Source organism: Ochlerotatus camptorhynchus, unplaced genomic scaffold (assembly GCF_037179485.1).
Source record: "Ochlerotatus camptorhynchus isolate MF236.1 unplaced genomic scaffold, CSIRO-AGI_Acam_v1.1 ptg000087l, whole genome shotgun sequence".
Taxonomy (NCBI): domain Eukaryota; kingdom Metazoa; phylum Arthropoda; class Insecta; order Diptera; family Culicidae; genus Ochlerotatus; species Ochlerotatus camptorhynchus.
Window position 1 is genome coordinate 2,732,918 of NW_027040577.1, and position 22,959 is coordinate 2,755,876.

Genomic DNA, 22,959 nt, shown 5'->3' on the forward strand with positions numbered 1-22,959 from the left:
CGCATCGAAGCCTCGACCTGCGACAGACTTCAATCAACTGTAATTTTGAGACCTCCCTCAACTAGATCACCGTCACCAGTTCCTATCGCATAGTAGAGCAGTTCCACGCTAGCAGACGAATCTATTTTATTTATCACTCTCCGAATTCCATGAAACATCGCCCAATTATTCGCTAGGGGCAATGAACAAAGTTTGTGCCAGAATTCGGCCATGTTGACCTTCCCCTAATTTTTCAAATTGGCATATTCGATATTTTTCAATAAATCATTGCACGAAAACGGCTCATCTAATCAAAATATCGTCTGAGGCAAGGTTGTAGGAAACTGGTTTGTCTTTAAGAAAAAAAATACACATCATATTTGTTCTCAAAAAATTAAAAATTAATTTTGAAACCTTCAATAATATAACCAGTACATTTTTAAGATATATAACAACAATTTCCTGGGTTTAAAAATATGTTTTCTGCATGACAAACAATTAATTTTTTTTGTGGAAAAAAATGTTCAAAATGTTTACTAAAAGTGTATGTTCTACGATTTTGACCAATTTCAAAGTGTCCATTGTGTCCATTTCAGAAAAGTTACCATTTTGATTGAAAGCCTATAAACATAAGTTTTGAAAATTAAAAAAAATGTAATTTTTTGTAACTGAAGTGTTTTTGCAAAATCAAACCAGTTTCCTACAACTTTGTCTCAGACATCATTTCGATTAGATAAGCCGTTCTCGTGCTATGATTTATTGAAAACTATCGCAAACACCATCTTGAAAAATTGGCCAACTTCCAGCACAAACTTGGTTCATTGCCTCTAACGAACAATTATGCGAAGTTTCATGGAATTCGGAGAGGTAAAACCTTACATTTGTTTAGTTTTTCGCTATTTGACCTGGAACTGCTCAGTGGCCAGTCGGAAGTTCAATAATTTTCATCTGTTTTTTTTTTCTCGCATGCCCTCTCATAGTGACTTGAACGAGGCTGAGGTTTCATTCATGGATTTGTGCGTCACCGGAGATATTCATTTTTGCCATGAGTGACAATTGGCTTTCGGATTTAGCGTACGGACGGTGAACTCGTTGAAGATGCTAGCCTTGAAACCCGCGGAGGTTTCCGTTGTCATTTTGCGGTTGTGTATAGTTTTGTCAGTTTTGTTGTCCCAACGGAGGTGGTTGATGGGTAGCGAAGGCACAAGGACTACCGCGAAACTGGTTTCATCTTTCGATGCCTCGCAATAAATACGATAAATCATGGGTTGGAATCGAATCCGAGGGTCTGTTGGGATGGTCACAATCAGCAGTACTACCTGTCTGCGTACAGAGGGGAAGATAGTAAGTTTAATGATCGTATCGTGTTGCTTGCGCTTTGCAGTGACTCTTATATTGGTGTTTGATTGCTTGCGCAGCGTTTTCGAAGGCATCGCGATGACATTGACTTCTGGAGGTTGAACCTGGGGAGCGAGGATAGCGAAAGGGTACACTCACAGGCGAAATGAGATGGTACGACAGTACAATGCAACCGGAGGGAAAAAAATGAGCTCTAGGTGTGACGATGAGATGAACAATTATGGAAGCTGACATTTCACCCTTACAATAGTGATGGAAAAAAGGGTGCTCACCGAATAGGGTAATTACACTGCAATCAATGATTTATTAAATGACAAGACTCATGTTTCTCATTGGAAGGTGTAAAAGTCAAAGGTATTGAAGATTCGATTCCGAATAAAAAAAAATGGTGGGGTTGTACACGACCGCATGGTTGAAGTAGACTACGTGATTTCCTACTAAAAAAAACTTGGTTAAATTCAGGACCTCAATACACAGGACCACGAATACATATTCTATTACATTTGGTTCCTAAATTACAATCAGATATAAGTAAGGCTTTCTTCATGTGCTTCATTGAAGCGTCCACCAATGACCGTCATGATAACTGATATTCCCTATCACTTCAAAATTTCTAGAGCACAAATCTGACGGTTGTGAGATCACTCATGAAATTGAAACTCCTTGTGTACTGCACTGCAGCAAACGTGAAGTTCCAGTTTCTTTGTTATAAGTTCTGTGAGAGCTGATATCTGCACTCTTGAAATTTTATGTGGTAATGAGATTGATCAGAAATAAGGTTTATAAGGGATTTAACTTCAAAATGCTAAACACATGCACACACAAAAACGGAGAGCACAATTGTGTACCAATATTATGCAACATTTCATAGTTGATCGTGATGCTAGCCGATTAGCCATAAATCCCTCCAATAAGTTCTCGGTACATCTTTTATTTACCAATAAATATTGCCGTTTTTAAAAGATTTCATTCATTTTGTAGACGCACATGTATCATTTGACATAAAAACACGAGACGTTTCTGTGCTGGGAAAAAAAGTGACTTCCACATCTATCACAGATTACAAAGTCGACAAAGGACGTAACCGTGATGATGGATTTTCTCTTTTGTTAATAACTCGCTTGGATTAACATTTCTCGGTACGTTTGCTGTTGCTTTTGATAGCCAATACAACCTGTTACATTGACCAAATTTCAGATAATATTCAAGCTGAACATTGCATTAGGTCCTGCTTCTAAACATTGATCGATTCTCTTCCTTTAATAACTTGAGCACAGGATCGTTTCTTGTTGTGTTTGTCGTATTAGATGCTAGATAAAAACTTCTTTTATCGATATGTGTGTGCTGAAAATACCTGGGCCGATAGGATTCAAGAAGAAAGTCGCCGAAGATAATCTTTTCAGTGTTACTTAGGACCTAATACAATGGTCAGCTTGAATTGTTTCGCTTAGCTGTAGCAATGTAAACAGAAAATCGATGAAGAGAATCGAAAATTACAAGTAGGCCCTTTTTAACGCTCACTGTCGGATTTCAGAACCTAGCACTGAAAAAAACTCGACGGTACATCTTTTTATGCTAAGCGATAAGCATTGTAAGTCCCTCCTACTTGGAGAATTATGCAATCGAACGGCTTGCTATGCCTCGCCCCCATCAGCAAAAAAAAACTGGGATTTTATAAACCATAATTTAAATAGCATAATTTTCCAAGTAGGATGTACTTTCATAACTAATCTAAAAGCATAAATAGAGGTACCATCTGATAATTTCAATGCATCATTCTCTGCTTGATCGTCAAGCAGTTCAGTTCGGTGTTAGCTGGGCTACAAAATGGTGAGTGACAATCTGGAAGGAGCGATATACCTAGCTCCGGTCCTCACAAGTTCCTACCTCACGCCTCCACGAGTCATATGATCACAAAAGACTGCCAGCTGAAACATGGACACAGCTGGTTGGCGTAGCCTGGGCAATGTTGTCAATCCGACAATAGCAGAGTGAGGAGGTGCGACGCGAACACTGGCGCGGTAGCCATAGCACGGTGATAGAGGAAATGCTTCGCCAACCCGAGCGTCTGTTCACCATGGAGGTGCGGCTCAAACAGCGTCTGACTGGCATCCAGCGGCTGAATAAGAAATGCTCTTCCCCGGAAGCTACACCTAAGATGGCAGCCCCATCACGGCGGATAGGAGACCTTAGGCCAACCACCTACTGTCTCTGAAACCTTTACAATTGTTACAGAAACCAACAGAGAAAGACATCGAACTGATATAACGGCAACGACTTTTAGCGCAAAACAACGGACACGAATTGGATCATGGAATGTATTGACGTTAGCCCAGCAGGGTGAACTGGCACAACTCGCCAACAAGGCGCGACGCATGAAGCTAGAAATCCTGGCACTGAGTGAAGTTCATTGGCCAAACTTTGGAGAACACAAACTGCCGTCGGGACAGGTACTACTATACTCTGGTATTCGAGGTGAAAACGCTCCCCGCCATCGTGGAGTTGGTCTTAGCGTCCAGGCAAGTGCTGCGCTCATCAAGTGGGAGTCTGTTAATGAGAGGATAATCGTTGCCAGATTTAGAACACGGGTTCGTAACCTTACCATAATCCAATGTTATGCGCCAACCGATGCTGCCGAGCAACAGGACAAGGAGAATTTTTACAGTCTACTGAATGCCGTCGTGGATAAGGTTCCAAAGGGTGACATCAAGATCTACACTGGCGACTTCAATGCGAAGATCGGCTCCGGCAACACGGACTATGAGCGTGTCATGGGACGCCATGGTCTCGGTGAAATGAGCGAGAACGGTGAGCTGTTTGCAGAATTTTGTGGCAATAACGACATGGTGATCGGGGGCTCGCTCTTCCCCCATCGGCCAGTGCACAAAGTCACGTGGGTTTCCCGTTATGGACATACCGAAAATCAGATCGACCACACCTGCATCAGCCAAAACTGGAGACGGAGCCTTCTTGATGTCCGGAATAAACGCAGCGCCGACATCGCGTCTGACCATCACCTTCTAATCGGTGAAATCCGCCTACGCATGGCGCGGATCCAGCGACGGGAGGAGAGACTCGGGCGGCGGTTCAACACACGCCGACTTGAAGATCCAGCAGTAAAAAGGTCTTTTGTTGAAGAACTTGAGACTCAAGCTGCGGACGTTCCAGAAGGTGGCAGCGTAGAAGAACAATGGACGGCCATCAAGAATGCCTTTACAGAAACAAGCGAGAACAACTTGGGTGAGCTGCGCACTCAGAGGAAAGAGTGGATCACAGATGAAACCTGGCGGAAAATTCAGGAGCGTAGAGAAGCAAAAGCCACGATAGAGCGGGCGAGAACCAGAGGAGCCAAGAACGAAACCCGTCAACTGTACTCGGCTCTAGAGAAGGAAGTCAAGCGCTCTTGCAGACGGGAGAAGCGAGCATGGGTGAACTCCCTGGCCGACGAAGGGGAGAAAGCCGCAAACACTGGCGATATACGGCTAGGATTCCAGTGAAGGACACGACTGGACAATTGCTTACCGACCCCACTGACCAGCTGAAACGCTGGTTTGAGCACTTCGAACAACTTCTTCAAGTTTCGCCGGCCAACCAGCCATCAACATCTCGGCATGATCCGCCTAGGGTGCGGCGCATCACTCGCGTCAATTCCGAGGCCCCATCACTGCAGGAGATTGAAGCAGCTATCCGAAGCATGAAATCCAACAAAGCTCCAGGGGTCGATCGCATATCAGCAGAGATGCTCAAAGCTGACCCCATGCTATCCGCACAAATTTTGCATCAACTATTCTGTAATATCTGGGACATCGCGACTTTTCCAGCCGACTGGATGCAGGGCATCTTAGTGAAAGGTCCCAAAGAAGGGAGATTGGACTGTGTGCGACAATTGGCGAGGCATCATGTTACTGTGTATTGTTCTCAAAGTTCTGTGCAAAGTTATCCTGAATCGGATACAGGAGAAGATCGACGCGACTCTCCGACGGCAGCAGGCAGGATTCCGTGCCGGAAGATCTTGTGTGGACCATATTGTCACGCTCCGCATCATCCTGGAGCAGGTCAATGAATTCCAAGAGTCCCTTTATTTGGTATTCATTGACTACGAAAAAGCTTTCGACCGTTTCAATCACGAGAATCTGTGGGGCGCCCTGAGACGCAAGGGAGTCCCGGATAAAATCGTCAACCTCATCGAAGCGCAGTATGAGGCTTTCACGTGCAGAGTTCTGCATAACGGAGCCTTGTCCGACCCTATCCGGGTAGTCGCTGGTGCGAGACAAGGATGTATACTATCACCGCTACTGTTTCTCATCGTAATCGACGAGATCATGGTAGGTGCAATTGACCGTGTACCAAACCGTGGGCTGCTTTGGCAGCCTATCACCATGGAGCATCTCAACGACTTCGATTTGGCTGATGATGTTGCTCTACTAGCACAACGGCGCTCTGATATGCAGAGTAAGCTCAATGACCTAGCGGAACGCTCCTCTGCGGCGGGTCTCACCATCAACGTCAACAAGACCAAATCGTTGGATATCAACACGGGCAACCCTTCCAACTTTACGGTAGCGGGGCAAGCAGAAGGTCGAAAGTTTCCAATATCTTGGCAGCCAAATAGCGTCGGACGGCGGGACCAAGAGCGACATAGGTGCACGAATCAAGAAGGCTAGGGCTGCCTTTGCGAGTTTACGAAACGTATGGAGATCCAACCAGATAAGTCAACGCACCAAAATCCGAATTTTCAACTCGAACGTGAAATCTCTGTTGTTATACGCCAGCGAGACATGGTGTGTATCAGCGGAGAACACTCAAAAGCTGCAGGTCGTCATCAACCGATGCCTGCGGTATATAATTCGTGCCTGGTGGCCTGGTGGCCTCGAGAGCGAAAGTGGAGGTGGGTCGGCCACACACTTCGACGGGGCGGAAACGAAATCTGCAAGCAAACGCTGGATTGGAATCCGGCAGGACATCGCAGCAGAGGCAGACCCAGGGGCTAATGGCGGCGGAGCCTCAATAAGGAAATTAAGCAAGTCGATAGAAATCTGACCTGGGCCCAGGTCAAGGCAAAAGCGAGCAGCCGCCCAGGATGGAAGTCTTTCACGTTGGCCCTTTGCACCGCTGGTGGTGCACAGGACCCTTAAGTAAGTAAGTTAGCTCGCTCTCTCGAGTTGTTTGAAAAGTTCGTGGCGATAGTGTTCGCGCTCTCTAACAGGTTTGCTGTTCTCCCCATGGATGGGAATATCCAGCCAGCTGTGACGGAAAAACGCAGCAAGAAGAGGAAGAAGAATCGATTGGTCGCGACGATGCCTCTGCGACGAATGAAGATTTCGGTGACGCTGCCTTAAAAGAAAATGCTGCCGACATGAGCGCGGCAAGAGTGAAGCTACCTCCGCTGGTAGTGAAAAATGCCCATCTTAACGAGCTCATCGTGGATCTGGCGTCGCTGGGCGTCAAAGCCGAATTCAAGTTGGGCAGAGTCGGCACCAAGATGGTGCTCCGTACGAAATCAAAGTATGACATCGCCCACCTGTGGACTTCCAAGGTGGAATTCTTCACCCACGACATCCCCGGTGGAAAACCGTTCAAGGTCGTCATCAAGGGCCTACCAAATTTCGACACGAAGTTTATCGAACTTGAATTCAGGGACCGGTACAAGCTGGCCCCAAGCGCCGTTTATCGGATGACAAGAAAGTACGAAAATGTGAAGGCGTATCCGGACTGCCTTTCCTGGCGCACTTCCAGAAGGGAACGGTGACGCTCAACGCGCTGAAAGCCATCCGCTCCATCAATTCCATCATTGTCCGCTGGGAGCCATACCGTAGCGGCCATCGCGATTTGACTCAGTGCCAACGGTGTCTGAACTTCGGACACGGCACCCGCAACTGCAACATTAAGCCAAGCTGAGGCAATTGCGCTCAAGACCACACCACTTCCGACTGCCCTGCGAATGGAGCCGTGGCGTTAAAATGCGCCAACTGTGGTGGTGCTCACCAAGGATCCAACAAGCAGTGCCCTAAACGCGAGGATTTCAAGCGCATCCGAAATCAGGCATCCACCAACAAGCAACCAGCACGAAGGAAGGATAAGGCTCCGATCCCGCCCCCCTCAATAAACGTCTGGATCTTCTGCTGGATAACACTCTCCATCCCCTCCCCCTGGATTCTGGAGACAACCAACAGCTCAACCAAATAATCCCGATCTTTTCTCAGCGGATGAATTGATGGTGATTTTAATCAACATGACCGGTGCTCTACGTAAGTGCCGCAATAAGCCCGAACAGATCCAAGTGCTCGGTAAGTTCATCATCCAATATGGTGTCTAAACCGCTAACCATCGCTACCTGGAACGCTAAACAGATTGAGCTTGCTGACTACCTCCGCAAGCATAGCATCAACGTGGGTCTTCTAACCGAGACCCACCTAAAGCCCGGTGACAGCTTCTGGTTGCCTGATCACAAAATTATCCGGCTTGATCGTACCAGCTCCAGGGGGGGGGGGGGTGTAGCGGCCATCGTCAGAAAATGAATCAAGTTCTGCACTCTGCCCCACATCCGCACTTCTATCATCGAGGCCGTTAGTGTGGAGGTGGAATCACCAACTGGAAACGTCCGGTTTATCGCTGTCTACTGCCCACGCCAGTGTACCACAAGCAACGGCCTAGGCATCCAATTCAAGAACCTGACCACCATCACTCGTACTAGCTCCCGATTCATCGTTGGGGGTGACCTGAACGCCCGCCATGAAGCTTGGCGGAACTACCAGCGGAACCGGAAGTCTATTATGAAGAGCTTTGAGCGGGTTGGTTTATTTCTTTTAAATTCCGTTATAATTGCTTATCTTTTGACAGATACGCGTATTTCGTCTACTACTTGCAGACTTCATCAGTGCAAAGTACTCAACACCACAACAACACTACTTGACACTGATGAAGTCTGCAAGTAGTAGACGAAATACGCGTATCTGTCCAAAGATAAGCAATTATAACGGAATTTAAAGGAAATAAACCAACCCACTCAAAGCTTTTCATAAACAGATTACTTTAAGAGGTTCGACAAATTTAAAGGATTGATCATGGATGTCTATTGTTCGACCACGCACAACATGGACTGTACACTGTGCAATTTCCGGACGAAGCTTTCATCTCTCCGGCGGGAAATCCACGCAAAAAACGTGAAATGGCCGATCTGAACAGGCAGATTGCTTCCAGAATGGACTCATTCCGAAATGAAAGTTTTGGGCATGTTTTCCAGAATCTGGACGACCGCTCCAGACCATTCTGGAAGGTCCTGAAAACTCATCTCAAACCCGTTCCACCTCTCAGAGTCGAAAATGATGACGATCGGCTTTTAATCACCTCACTGGAGAAAGCAAATGAGATCGGCGAGCATGTCGCTTCATCGCATTTGCTTGGCTCGAATATTCAAAGTCCGCTCGATGATCAGGTTGCGCAATGCGTTCAAAACCTAGATGCCTCCTCTTATGTCGTGCCTCCGGCGGATATGATTACAGTACAAGAGATTTGCTCAGCGCTGAAATGCACCAAGAACATGAAGGCTCCCGGGTTTGACGGTATATTCAACTTGATCTTGAAGAGACTCAGCATGAAAGTGCAGTCTCTTCTAACCGCTATCTTCAACAGATGCTTGGAACTGCACTACTTTCCAAGCATCTGGAAGGTAGCTAAAATCATACCAATCCGCAAACCCGGAAAGGATCCAACATTGCCTTCAAGCTACAGACCAATCAGCCTCCTTTCAGCGCTGAGCAAATTGTTCGAGAAACTCATTCTCAATTGTTTGCTCAAGTTTGTCGAGGAAAATAACATTCTCCTTCCGGAACAGTTTGGATTCAGAAAGGGGCACTCCACCAATCATCAGCTTGTACGGGTGATGAATAACATCCGAAGTAACAAAACTGTATCCAAGTCCACAGCCATGGCCTTGCTAAACATCGAAAAGACGTTTGACAATGTTTGGCATGACTGACTTGTGTACAAGCTTTGTAACTTCAACTTCCCATTACATCTGGTTAAAATCACCCGTAACTACGGTATCGTTGAATGGTTGTCTTTCAGACACGTTTTCCATCCCAGCAGGAGTCCCGCAAGACAGTCTGCTGGGCCCCTTGCTTTACAGCATTTAAGGGCCACCCACATTAGATCCGTTTGCGTTGCGTTGACGTAAATTTGACAGTTAGACAATAGATTTAGCTGTCATTTTACCGCAACGCGTCCGATCCGGATCTAATGTGCGTGGGCCTTTACACTTCCGACATTCCTCCCCTTGGAGACGGTTGCGTATTTTTCCTGTTCGCAGATGATACCACAATAGCCGTCAAAGGAAGGATGCCTCGCGAAATAACGAACAAACTTCAACGATGCCTTAACGCCTTTGCTGATTATGCCACCACGTGGAAAATCAAAATCAATGCCTCCAAAACACAAGCGATCATGTTCCTCCATCGGCAATCACCCAAACTGAAACCGGCTCCATCTTGTACTGTAATCATGGATGGCACAAGGGTTGAGTGGTCTGCCGAAGTAACCTATCTCGGGATGTTGTTCGATGACAAGCTCCTCTTCCGTTCGCATGTAGAGAAAACAGTAGTCAAGTGTTCTGTCTTGGTTAGGTGTCTGTATCCGGTGATTTGCCGCAGATCCCGCCTCTCAAGGGTGAACAAACTGGCCGTCTACAAACAAATCATAGCACCTGCGATCCTCTACGCAACTCCGGTGTGGGAATCATGTGCACAGACTCACAGGAACAAAATTCAGGTCGCTCAGAATAGAGTGCTGATGATGGTTCTTGATTGTCCTTTCGACACTAGAATAATAAATTTACACGAAGAGAAAGGCATTTCCAAAGTAGATTCCAGAATTAACCAAATTAACACTAAATTTGCACAAAATGTATTTTATCAGAACATGCTTTGATAATCAATTTTTATATAGTAGATAAGGTGTATATAGTAGTTGTAGGTTAGTTGTAGTTGTAAATAGTAGTTATAATTAGTCTCATTTTTCAAATTTAAAACAAACCAATCCCACCAAGGTGGTCATTCTTAAAACAGGCCTGATAGGACTAGGAACTGTAATTCATAATAATTGAAATTTCAAACGAACTAAAGTTGAAAAGACGCATTTGTGTCACTTGATAAGTAATACACAAACACAAGAAATAAAGATCATTTATAGTAAATAAATAATTTCAATGCAATGGTACAGAAAACTGTAATCTATGTAGGATAATCCTTTTTATCACCACAGAAACAACCCGTTTTCTTTTGCAAAATAATGAATGCGAAGCGGAAAAATAACTTCGAGTGTAAAGATACGATTGTTGCTGTTTTTTTGGATCTTAAACGCGCTTTTGAAACAATTTCTAGGCCCTTATTGTTAAGATCAATCAAGCGCTTTGGAATTACGAGTACTGCATATAAATGGTTTGAAAGCTATTTGTCTGACAGAACTCAACGGACTGTTTTTAATGATTCTGTTTCCAGTCCCGTGGGGAATAACCTTGGAGTGCCCCAGGGAAGTGTTTTAGGGCCCCTGTTATTTATTATGTATATTAATGACTTGCGACGTGTTTTACGATTTTGCGACATTAATCTTTTTGCAGATGATACTGTGTTATTCATTTAGGACGTCTATGTGGAGGATTTAGATGATGCCGTTTTACATTTGAATGAAGATTTACGTTCTCTAAGTAGATGGTTGAAGTATAAGCAGTTAAAATTGAATACAAGTAAAACTAAATTTATGGTAATTTTGCGGAATCGAGTAAATGAGAACGTCTCTGTTGTAATTGATGATGAGACTATTGATCGCGTTCGGGAGATTAAATATCTTGGCGTGATTATTGATGACACACTTAAGTTCAACTATCACATTGACAATGTCATCAAGAAAATTACCAAGAAGTATGGAATTCTATGTCGACTGAAAAACGATTTAACTATTGCCAGTAAAATACAGCTATACAAATCAATCAGCTCTCCTCATCTTGACTTTTGCCCTTCCATTTTATTTCTGGCCAATGCAACACAAATATCGAGATTACAGCGCTTGCAGAATAAAATAATGCGTTTGATTTTGAGATGTAATAGATTCACTTCCTCAACTTTGATGTTAGACGCCTTACAATGGTTGTCGGTGAAGCAAAGAATTGTATATTTGACTATGGTGTTCATTTTTAAAGTAGTTAACGGTTTTCTGCCTCGATATTTGTGTGATTGAATTGAAAGAGGAAGTGACTATCATAGATATAATACTAGAAACGCGGATGAAATAAGAACACCACATTTCTTGACTTGTGCTTCACAAAATTCATTATATTATAAAGAAATAAATGTTTTCAATTCGATGCCTAGACATATCAAACGTTCAGCAACACTTACAGAATTTAAAAGACACTGCATTTCACACGTTAAAACTGTCTTTTGAACAGTTATCCAGTGATTTTTTTTTATGAATTGACAAATTATGTATCTTGACGAAGTTATCTCTAACGGATTATTTTATATATGGATAGCTGTCATAACGACTTTTTAATAATTATTGTAGCACTGCAAAAAACTATTTATGTTTGCCACGAGGGTGATGATGGATTTTTAATATTTGATTTAAAAGTAGATTAATTAAAAAAAAAGTACTCTACAAAGGTTTGAGCCTCGCGCGCGTATTACGGATATAGAGGACTGAATTTAACATTTGATAAAAAAAATGAAATTTTGAAGCTTATTTGGAAGTTAGTAGTAAGTTTTCTGGTAAATGTTGGGGGTTCGTGAGCATTCCTGACATTGCTGAAAATTATGATAGAATCAGATTGCGGGGTTGCTAGTGTAATAGGATGCTTTGTTGATTGTTCATTAACTCTTGATTGCTTGTAAAACTTATGAATATTTTAGGTGGAAAAAAGGCGAATTAAGAGGTGGACGCCTGAGCTTTTCCACATTTATATCGCTGTGAAGCAACTGTACACTCTAGAGGGAATTTATATCTGTAACTGAAACCAGTTCGATTTTGTTTGCCAACTTGGTTAAAATGTCATATTTAATTATCTTAAAGATAAATCGTCCAGCTCAAACCTTTGTAGGGGTAAGAAGTGGGACCATTATCATCATCATGTGCGTTCACAAAACGCACGAAATCTCAAAAAAAAAAACAAAATATTATTTAGTATTTTTTAAATTCAATCAATAGATTAAAGATGTACCGAGAATTAAATGGAGGGATTTCAAGCTAAAATGTTCTGATCTTGTTCTGATATTGACGATCAATACCGAAATTTCCTATAAATGTTTAACCCGTTTTGTGTGGTGTGCTGCTGATTTTCACTGTTGCCCAATGATTAGGGAACTTTCATAAATAACGTAGTAGTTGAGGGGGGAGAGGGGTTTCAGAAGTTGGGACCGGCCATGTATTAGGTGTATAGCAAAACACGGGAAGGCGGTTAATTTGTAAAAAAAATCTACGTCATTTATGGATGGCCCCAATTTTACTTCCAAGGCTGTGTCTCAATGGGCGAGTTAAATTAAACTCGTGGTTAAAAGTGACAGATGAGTTATCGAATAACCCTGCTATCCAAGCGTGGTTATTTCGGACCGACTAGAAGATAAATTTTGGCAACCGTTGCTGAGTTCTGTTTGAAAACCGATCAATTTCCGGGATTTTCAAACATTGAAAATAGCTTTCGAAATGTCACGTTTAACCATTAGTTAAACTTAACTCGGCACCCACGCATGCTAACACTACCTTAAGATAAAGGAAAATTTCCCTTACCTGATATAGTGGTGTTAGTATGCGTGGGCGAGCTATCAGTTACGCCAACTGACGATAAAATGCGTTGTTTACAAAAGCTGATATGTCCTTCCGAAAAGTAATCGAGATTTGTAGAACCCGGGATCGATATCATTCAGGCAAGGGGTTGATCCACTTCGGAGCGCTTGCGACATCGAGGCGACGCCGCTGCCAGCAGCCAGTTATCTCGACGAGAACGACGCGCAAGGTTCAAGGTGCAAAACTCAAACGCTGCGTGCTTGACAGGAACCGCCTCCCTACTGCTACTGCTGCTGCTTACCCCTGCGATTTACCCCCAGTACCTTCCCGTAAGACGTAGTCTACGTCAAAAAGCGCCCACAGAATTATATTTAACGATAAGTTAGATTAAATTTCCTATTAATTCATTACAATAGGAGTAAGCTAGAAAGTGACAAGCACTAGAGCAAGCGATAAATAGACATTTTATCACTTAACTTTTCAAATAGACCAATCTCATCTTCATCGACTCTCTCTTTCGTTAATGACATGGTTGCATTCATATTTAGGGCTAATTTTTCAACATAGTCTGCTAAAAGAAAGTACAACTAAGCGTATTGGGCGATAAGAACAACTGAACATGTTTTTGGAGCAGAGTTTTTAACAAAAGAGAGAGTCGATGCAGAGAATCGATCATTTTGGTTTATTTGAAAAGTGACGCGAGATTTGTTATTATTTGTTTCATTTAATTTGTTTAACTGTGTGCAGTTTGTTCATCGAAGTAGGTTATCAACATCCATTTCCACCTAGACGTGCAAATTACAAAACACTAACAAAAAATAGGTCCTCCTTGCACTGTCCACCTGTTGCTCAATTGTTTGTACGACGCGTGGCTCTCCCACCTACCCACCAAGCGTTCCAATTCCGTCGCGTAGGACGCAACGTTCCCATGGAACTACGAAACGATTGTTTGCGAGGATAAATTAGGGCATACAATTTTCTTTCCTCAGCAAGTGTCCCAAGTGGTCAAACATTTTTTTAAACAGAAATTGTCACATCAAGCCTCCAACATCAATAAATCGAAATGGATCAAATCGTTGAGGAAAGTGGAGAAGACTCCCAGGCACCAGAGTCAACATTTGAAGATGATCTCATTCCGAAGGAAATATCCGATGAATTTTTCGAGGAGATGTGCTCGAAAGCCAACTTGGTAAATAGATAGTTGACCTCAAATAGTTCATTTAAATTTGGGTTACAGTTCTAATTTGTTGTAGACGGTGAAAGACTTACAAGGAAACCAACAGTATGGCTTGGCTGAAGACTTTCAAAAGTTATTGCTTACCAGTCAACAGTTGCGGCAGCAGTTGTTGGACGAACAAGATAAAATTGAGAAGATGCAAGACGAAGTCTCGGCGGCTGCTGGAAGAGTCTCCCAAGCTTTAGCGATTTCCCAGAAGGATCAAGATACGATTCTGGCGTTGCGATCCGAAATTGAGGATGCTTGGAAGAGAGCGGATGCAGCTCAATCTCGTGAGCAGACGGCACAGGAAGCAATGAATCAAATGCGTGAAAAGTTGGAGAAGCTGTCTGCTGACTCTGATAGGCATGGTGATAAGGAAGATGAAGTGGGAACGGCAATGGGGAAGCACAAGGAGAATATTTTGAGAGAACGCGATCGTCTGTTCGTGGAGGTTGAAGAGCTGAACCGTCGTCTGCTTACGCAACGGACCTATACAGAAGAGTTGGAACAGAAGTGTAATGACTCCGAGATTAAGGTCAAGGAGCTGTACAAAGTGCTGGATGAGACATCGAATGACGCTTTTCGCGACAAGCGAATGTTGGAGAACTTACAGGCTCAGCATTTGGAGGTTTCGACCGAGTTAGTACAGAAAACCGATGAAGCGAAGCACTTTAAGCAGCAAGCAGAAGCGAGCCATAAGACTACTGTCCAGCAGGGGATGCAGATGGCAGCTATTCGGACAACTCTGGAGCGTTTGACTACAAGCAATAATTTGCTACAGGTGAAGCTTGCAAAAGCTCAGGGGGATTTTGAGAACATGGTGCAACTGAAGGAGAAGGTTACAAATGAGTTAAACACGAAGGTTAACATTCTAAAACTGAAGGAAGATGAAAATAATAAATTTAGACTGGAGAATGCGAAGTTATCGAAGAACAAAGAACTGTTACAGAAGAAGATTGTACTACTAGAGACGGCTAAGAGTACCTTTGAACAAGAAGTTACAAAATACAAGTGAGTATAGGTGTTATTCGATGTTTCATCTAACGTTGTATGTAATATATTTGGATCGCTTTAGAAATGTGATTGTAACTTTTGAAAAAGAACGTGATGCTACAAAGAAAGCTTTCGATTTATCCAAGAAGCAGGTGGATGCGGTTCTTCGTGAGCGAGACTTGGCTAGGAAAGATTTGGCCAAGGGGAACAGTTGGTACCACCATACTGGTAGATTGTTCTGCTATTAACAATCTGTATTTTTCAGAATCGATCTCTGATTTGATGGAGCAGATAACCTTGTTGGAGAAACAGCAAAAAACACTTGAAAATGAAATCAAGGGTTATCAGGCAGCCGCGCAAAAGCAGAGCATGCTGATGTTGAAAGTAGAAAAGGATCGTGATCGAAACGCGGAGGAACTTCAAAATTTCAGCGACAAGATCGAACAAATGAACGAGGATCTGCTGTACAGACAGAATCAGATTGTGGAGTTGCGTGAGAAGTTGAAGGAAACAGATTCGAAGCTGTTCCAGTGTCAAAATTCTTTGGAATTGACTAGAGGCGAGAGAAACATCTTCGAGCGAGACTTGGCTGTTTGCATGAATGATAATAGTAGTTTGAAAGACCGACTGAAGAATTCCATCCACACAGTTGATCAGCTGAAGGAAGAAAATTCCTCCAAAGTAGCAGAACTGTTCAAAGCAAACAAAACGATTGATAAGATCGAAAAGGAAAAACAGACTTTGAAATCAGAAGTCCAGAACATATCGATCACTCTACAGCACACTAAATCCGAATTACATGAGAAAATGATGGAAAATGTCCGCCTGAACAAGACACTAACGGAGGATGAAGCAAATATGGTACGTCTACGGAAGCAGCTGGATGGAACGATCAATGAGAAAGATTTGATCAAAGTGCAGATGACGCAACGCGTAGATGAGATTAATAATCTAACGGAAAAAATGAATATGTTGAACATGGCGCTGGATCGGGGCGAGAGTCAATACAGAGATCGGTTGGACGACATTCGACTATTGAAAATAGAGATCAGCAATCTGAGATCGCAGAGAAATCTTCTGACAAGAGGGCTGGCCAACACAGCGGACGTGCGTCAGGAAACATTGCAATTACATAGAGTTTTGAATCAAGAACGTGTGAAGGCGAGAGCTCTCGAGGATGAAATGCTGACGCCAATGAATGTACACCGCTGGCGCAAGTTGTCTGGCAAGGATCCAGAAAAGATGGATCTGATTGTCAAAGTACAAACGCTGCAGCGTAGAGTTCTGTACCAATCGGTTACCGTTTCCGAACAAGAAAAAACCATTCAAGAATCGGATAAGATGTACGGTGAACTGAAGCAAGTGGTGGAAAAGTTGCCACATCAGAAGATGAAGGAGCAACTATGTGCTACTCAAAGGGCACTGACTGCACGGACCAAGAAACTGAAGGCTCTATCGGCGGAAATACGCGTGAAGGAGATTGACAGCAAGAGCCAGGAATGCCTGGTTGAAGAATTGAAAAAGTCGCTGCTGGAAACCAAGAAAGAGCTAGTTAAGCAGGTAAGTTACCGCCATGAATCTTATTATTTGAGAAAATTAAACGTAATGGTATTCTTCAGAAACGAGACAAGCTGAAACTAACAGAAACTGTACAAAATGCTCTAATGCCAGCTAATGGAGGACGCAGACCTTCCACCCACCAGGGAAACGTTATAATGGTTCAACGAAACTCTACGAGTGGTGGTTATCGAATGATGGGATCCGGATTCAAAGTCAGCTGTTGAGCGAAGCGGTCCAGGGTTGTTAATCGATAACAGTTGATATATAAGCTTTTTCTGGATTTCACGTTGTGCTACATTTTTACGCATCAATTCGGATACAAGAGGTATCGGATTCCTGGTCACATGATGTAATGCTTGCTCAGGTGGGATGAATAAATATTCAAAAATATGCAAATATGTCAATGTTATTTTATGACGAGATTAAACATATTGGACACGTGTTTTCAAAATCATACACACACTGTACTAGCTATTCTGCATTATAGATACTATAGATTCCATAGATAAGCGGAGGCACAAAAAGTTGTTTCGGCAACCATGAAAAATAAATGATCTTACTGGCATCCGTGAAAAAAGTTCATGCCATCATAGAGCTCTTCGTTGTGCAGTTTTGTTTTGTTTCGTGCGTAAAAGTTCAAAATGAAGAGCAAAGTAAATCTTTGCAACAATGTATTGTGAATTCAGCTCAACATTGGATTCTACCGGTTATTTTTTGCCAGTTTTCATTACGTGGGGGTGATTCATTCCCGACCAGAGTTACTCATGAATCACCCCTTTCAATTGAAACCAAAACAAAAACATTGAATCAAAAACAAAAACAAAAAATTGTAACAACCTACACGGTAAGAAATAAGTACCCAACGGCCAGTTCACTTTTACCTACTTTTGACTAGTTTGTCTCATTTTCTCCTTCTAATGTTGTCAAAAAAGAAGGAGCAAAACCACCCAACAGGGGTAGTAAAGTGTGGGAACCCAACGTTGGGTATAATCATATTTACCTACTGTTGGGTACAACTAACTTACTTTTGGTTAAAAGCTAGTGGAAAATTAAATACGAACTGCACACAAGTAAATGAAAATTACTTTGACCCGCTTTACTTACTTTTGGATTCCTGCACTATAGTGCCGAGATGAGTGAAAAGAACTTAATTTTGGGTACTTTTTTCTAACCGTGTAGCATTAACGAACTCAAATCTCGAACCTACAAAAGATTGCTGCTGATTGCACGTAAGTTAAGTGATTTTTTGCTTTAAGATGTGAGCACAAAGATTATAAAAACTCTCAATATTTTACTTTTCAGCATGGAAACCTCTGACATGGAAGGTTATTTGAAATTTATCATGAAAGTCATCTTCTAGAGACTTTAAAAACTCTTTAAGACGAATGTTTTACTTTTGAATTTGTTGCCTGTATCTCTTCTAATAAAAAAGATATACTCAAATATAGTAAAAAATATGAATAAATTCAAATTGATTTTATACGAGTTTAAAAAATAACATACCTCCAATTTTTCCAAATTATTGAGAATAATATACGCCCTTTCAAATGCTGCAAAAAAAACTTTTTTTTTGTTTGCCCCAAACAGAGATATTGACATTTGAAAAGTGCATATTTTTAGTATAAAAACGTCAAAAACTCTTGATCGGCGAAAGATATTGACAAGCTTTGTGAAACAAAAATTTGCGCCTTCTTAAGATCTAAAAGTTATCTGAAGACACCTTTGCTGAGAAATTCGAAATAAGAAAAATAGAGCAAAAAAACTGTTTTTTTAAGAGCCACCCTAACTAAATTCAAGAAAATAGCTCTAAATCGGCCAATTTAAGAGATACAAAAAAGTTATTTTCTACAAAGTTGCTTGAAATTAGCTCAGCTATAACTTTGCCGAAGAATGTATACCTTAATTTATTCAAACAAAAAAGCTAGATTTTTGATTTTAATGATAATAGAATCACCCTAGAATTCATTGTCATAAAAATGAGGGCCTAACTATAAGGAACAATTTTGTAGAAGAGACTTTTAGTCTAAAGTTCCAATTTCAGGCTCAAAACATATCATTCCACCTAAATCTGCATTCTGGACCACTGTGCAGTGAACCAACAGGTTCGAAGAAGAGAAAGGTGGATTCTGACCAAGATCCGGGCCCATTCGCGGAGATTGAATTTCTTGACCTGAGTAATCTGTCTGGCACCGGTTTTGAAGATTATATTGAGGACCAGTAAGCCACAATCGAGTCGAACAAAAGTGGTTCCTCATCAACTCACCAAAAGGAAAACGATGGATCTCTGCTGAATATGACTGTCAATGTTCCTGTTGGTCAGTTCAAAAACAAGCAATTTCATTTCATCGGTGTGTTTTACGTTCGGTTGTTCAGATCACAGCATTTGGCGGATCCGGTTACTTCAAAGGACATGTACGGGAATTCTGTGTCAAGTTTGTTGACGTGCATCTGGGAAGCAGCCAGTGGATATGTTGTTCGGGAGATAGTGGTCGAGCATAGTGACAATGAACAACAAATCAGATGGTCTGTTAAGAATAATCCAGATGAGATTGATTTGGACAGATTTGTGATGTTGAAGCACGAAAAAAATAAGAAATTTTATACTATGGAGGACATTTGGCACAACAACAAGCTACTAACTCATTGGAGAGGTAAACATATTCCGGTCCATGTGTTCAAATACTCCTCCTCCATTGCAACGCTAGCCATGTGGGAGAAGGCCAGCAAACTACTACTGCACCCAGAACGCAAGGATAAAGCTGGAGCTCCAATTTCTGAAGCAAATCAGCTTAAAGTTACGCGTCAAGGATTACAAGTGGCTTACAATATTGCAGACGGAATTTTAGCAACAGTAAGTGGCTTGTGTACAAAAGCGGATTCAATGGCAGATAGTATGAATCAAATCCAAAGAGAACTACACTGCCTCAAGACACAGGTGAGTTCTTCCCGCCCATTGTTGGATGCAATGCAAGATTCCTTACCACCGGAGGAAACTGAATTCAGCAAGAAGCTGGCGTCTCTTGTTACGGACATGCCTGACATCGACCATGCTGACTAAGTAAGCAAACTGAATTTGTGATTATGATTTGTATTCCTTCAATAAAGAATAGATTGGTTGGTTTTGTTTTTTTTTTTTTTTGACGTAAAACTACGTCTTTGTCGACTATACTGGGGTGCAAATCAAAAAATATGTATGGTGAAGGAGTGTTAGGTTTTGAACGCTTGTAACTTTGTCATTTATAGATGAAATTAAAATCCAAATACGCCAATCGATAGGATGTTACATTACGAACCTGTTGAAATAAATATTTTTCCAATTTTTCTGTAATTAAACTTTTGAAAATGTACAAATGATAATTTTAACACTGATTTCATGAAATAAGCCTTTTTCCCAAACCCAGTCATCATAAACGAATACCACTTGGTTGCACATCATTCTGCTTGAACCTGAAAAGATATAAATCAGCGCTGCTCTCATGCCACTACTCATTACCGCTTCGGACGGCGTGGCACTAGGTCCTGCATCAAGCAGGACTAGGTCAGCGGCTAAAGGTGGATCACAGCTTATCCACCACAATGAGGAATGAGACTTGAAAAAACGTGCATGTAAAACCCCCTCCCGCTTAACAACCCCCTCCCCCTCCCCCTTAACAATAACCCGAAATAGACATGGACTTTGACGATCATTTTTTTTCGGAAAATAAATGTTAAGCAAACCCCAATAATGTATGAACAATAAATTTTTTACATGCAGAGCTAACATTTTCAAAAAAAAAATATTGCTTAATAGGAGACATACACTCGATGAATTACCAACAACTGACTGTAAAACATATCTGGTACCTCTATATATGCAATTATATTAACATCCAAAGTCCATCCTTTTTTACATATTCTGCACAAAAGAAACTTTTTGCTCCGCCCCATTCATAACAAACGGTGGGAAATCCTTTCAGGTTCTGAACCTGAAAAGATATAAAACAGCGCTGCTGTCATGCATTCGCTCATTGTCGCTTTGGACGGCGTGGCACTTGGTCCTGCAGTAAGCAGGACCAAATCAGCGGCTAAAGGTGGATCATGGCGTGACCACATTGAGGAAAATTAAAGTATGTAAACTCCCTCCCCCCTTCACAACAATCTCTCCCCCCCCCTCAACAACCTCTCCTAACCCCCCACCACCCACTCATCAACAACTTTTATCCTCCCCCATCAAAAACCTCTCGTAACCCCCCACCCCTCAACAATAACCCGAAAAAGACATAGATTTTGACGATCACTTTTTTCCGGGAAATAAATTTTAAACAAACCACAATTAGTAGTAAAAACAAGTTTTCCCCTTAATTTCTTCCCACACCGAAACTTTCAAATTTGAACAAAAAATTGCTTGAAAGACATGTTCGATGTTACACACAACGGACGGTGAAACATATCTGGTGCCTCTATATATCCAATTATATTAACATTCAAAGTCCATCCTATTTGACATATTCTGCACAAAAGATACTTTCTGCTCCGCCCCATTCATAAAAAAAACTGCGGGAAATCCTGTCAGTTGTGAGGCTTATAGCGAATTCGTTTATTATCGGGGTTGGAACCAGTTCCAACCCAGTGCGAAACCGAACTTTTTGTCAGTGCGAACCTCAACCTGAGTTAGGTTTTAAAAACAAACGAGCAAACTGACGTTTGTCAGAAAACAAGCAGACCCAATCCTGATACCCGATCCAGGTTGGAACTGAATAATAAACGAATTCGCTATTAGAAAGTATGTTTTGTGCAGAATATGTAAAAAAAGGAGGGACGTCGGATGTTAATCTAAATGCATATATCCTGCATCATAGATAGAGATAGATAGATCATCATTCTCTGCTTGAACGTCAAGCAGTACAGTTCGGTCTTTGCTCGCTCTGTCGAGTTGTTCTAAAGTTTCTAGTTTGTTCCAAACATTCGCAGTTTAATCGCGTCGTCAGTAGTGTCGGTCGCTTCGTGTGATGGGAAGACAGCGCTCCCGGAGCAGGCTCCGAGAGAAAACGGAGAAGAAGAACAGCGGTGAGGGTAGCTTGAGTGTACCTATTTCGAATAGGTACGCTACTCTTCCCACGTAGGGAATCCCACCTCAGCCACGGTGAAGCGGTCTAAGAAGAGGAAGAAAAATCAAGGCCAGTCCGATGGTGCGAGTGGACGGGACGATGCCACCGCGACGAACGTCAGCGTCATTGGTGATTTCGGCGACGCCGTCGACAACGAAACTGCTGCCAGCCCGAGTGCAGCAAAAATGAAGCTTCCTCCACTGGTGGTGAAGCAAGTCCCACTCAACACGCTGATTGGCGATCTTTCATCGCTGGGCGTTGCAGCTGAGCATAAGCTCGGCAGGATCGGCACCAAGGTGATGCTCCGAACCAAAGCGGAGTACGAAGTGGCCGTGAAATATCTCAAGGATACCAAGGCGGAATTCTTCACGCACGACATCCCCGGTGAGAAGCCCTTCAAGGTAGTCATCAGGGGTCTACCAAACTTCGACCCCAAGATGGTCGAAGCCGAAATCAACCGGTACAAGCTAGCCCCAATCGCTGTCTTCCGAATGACAAGGAGAGATGAAAACGTGAAGACGTACCCGGATTGTCTTTTCCTGGTGCACTTCCAGAAAGGGACGGTGACGCTCAATGCGCTACAAGCCATCCGATCGATCTACTCCATCATCGTACGGTGGGAGCCATACCGTGGTGGTCATCGTGACGTAACGCAGTGTCAGAGGTGCCTCAATTTTGGACACGGTACCCGCAACTGCAACATCAAGCCACGCTGCAGCAACTGCGCTCAAGAACACGCCACTTCCAACTGCCCTGCGGATGGAGCCGTGGCGATAAAATGCGCTAACTGTGGTGGTGCACACCAAGGCTCTGACAGACAGTGCTCCAAACGCGAGGACTTCAAACGCATCCGAAAGCTGGCGTCAAGCAACAATCAACCAGGACGCAAGAAGGACAAAACGCCATCGTTCAGGACGGAGGATTTTCCGCCTCTTCGTGCTCCCCAGCAAAGGCAAGCGAATTCGCGGGTGCAACCCGCCCCCCCTCAAG

At 42.7% G+C, this 22,959-nt stretch overlaps 1 protein-coding gene across 1 annotated transcript; it reads left to right on the forward strand.

The window, feature by feature from the left end:
* Nucleotides 1-14,154: 14,154 nt before the first annotated feature.
* On the forward strand, nucleotides 14,155-17,251 carry LOC135698477 (cilia- and flagella-associated protein 58). The gene is made up of 5 exons (XM_065218478.1): nucleotides 14,155-14,299; nucleotides 14,364-15,340; nucleotides 15,405-15,532; nucleotides 15,588-16,882; nucleotides 16,942-17,251. The coding sequence occupies exons 1-5, from the start codon at nucleotides 14,174-14,176 to the stop codon at nucleotides 17,104-17,106; spliced, it is 2,691 nt and encodes an 896-aa protein (XP_065074550.1). The 5' UTR covers nucleotides 14,155-14,173; the 3' UTR covers nucleotides 17,107-17,251.
* Nucleotides 17,252-22,959: the final 5,708 nt, after the last annotated feature.

Bases quoted from the DNA above. Each gene is read 5' to 3' on its own strand.
- LOC135698477 (XM_065218478.1), top strand. From the start codon at position 14,174: ATGGATCAAATCGTTGAGGAAAGTGGAGAAGACTCCCAGGCACCAGAG. The intron at 14,300-14,363 runs GTAAATAGATAG...AATTTGTTGTAG, and splicing joins TGTGCTCGAAAGCCAACTTG to ACGGTGAAAGACTTACAAGG. The intron at 16,883-16,941 runs GTAAGTTACCGC...GGTATTCTTCAG, and splicing joins AGAAAGAGCTAGTTAAGCAG to AAACGAGACAAGCTGAAACT.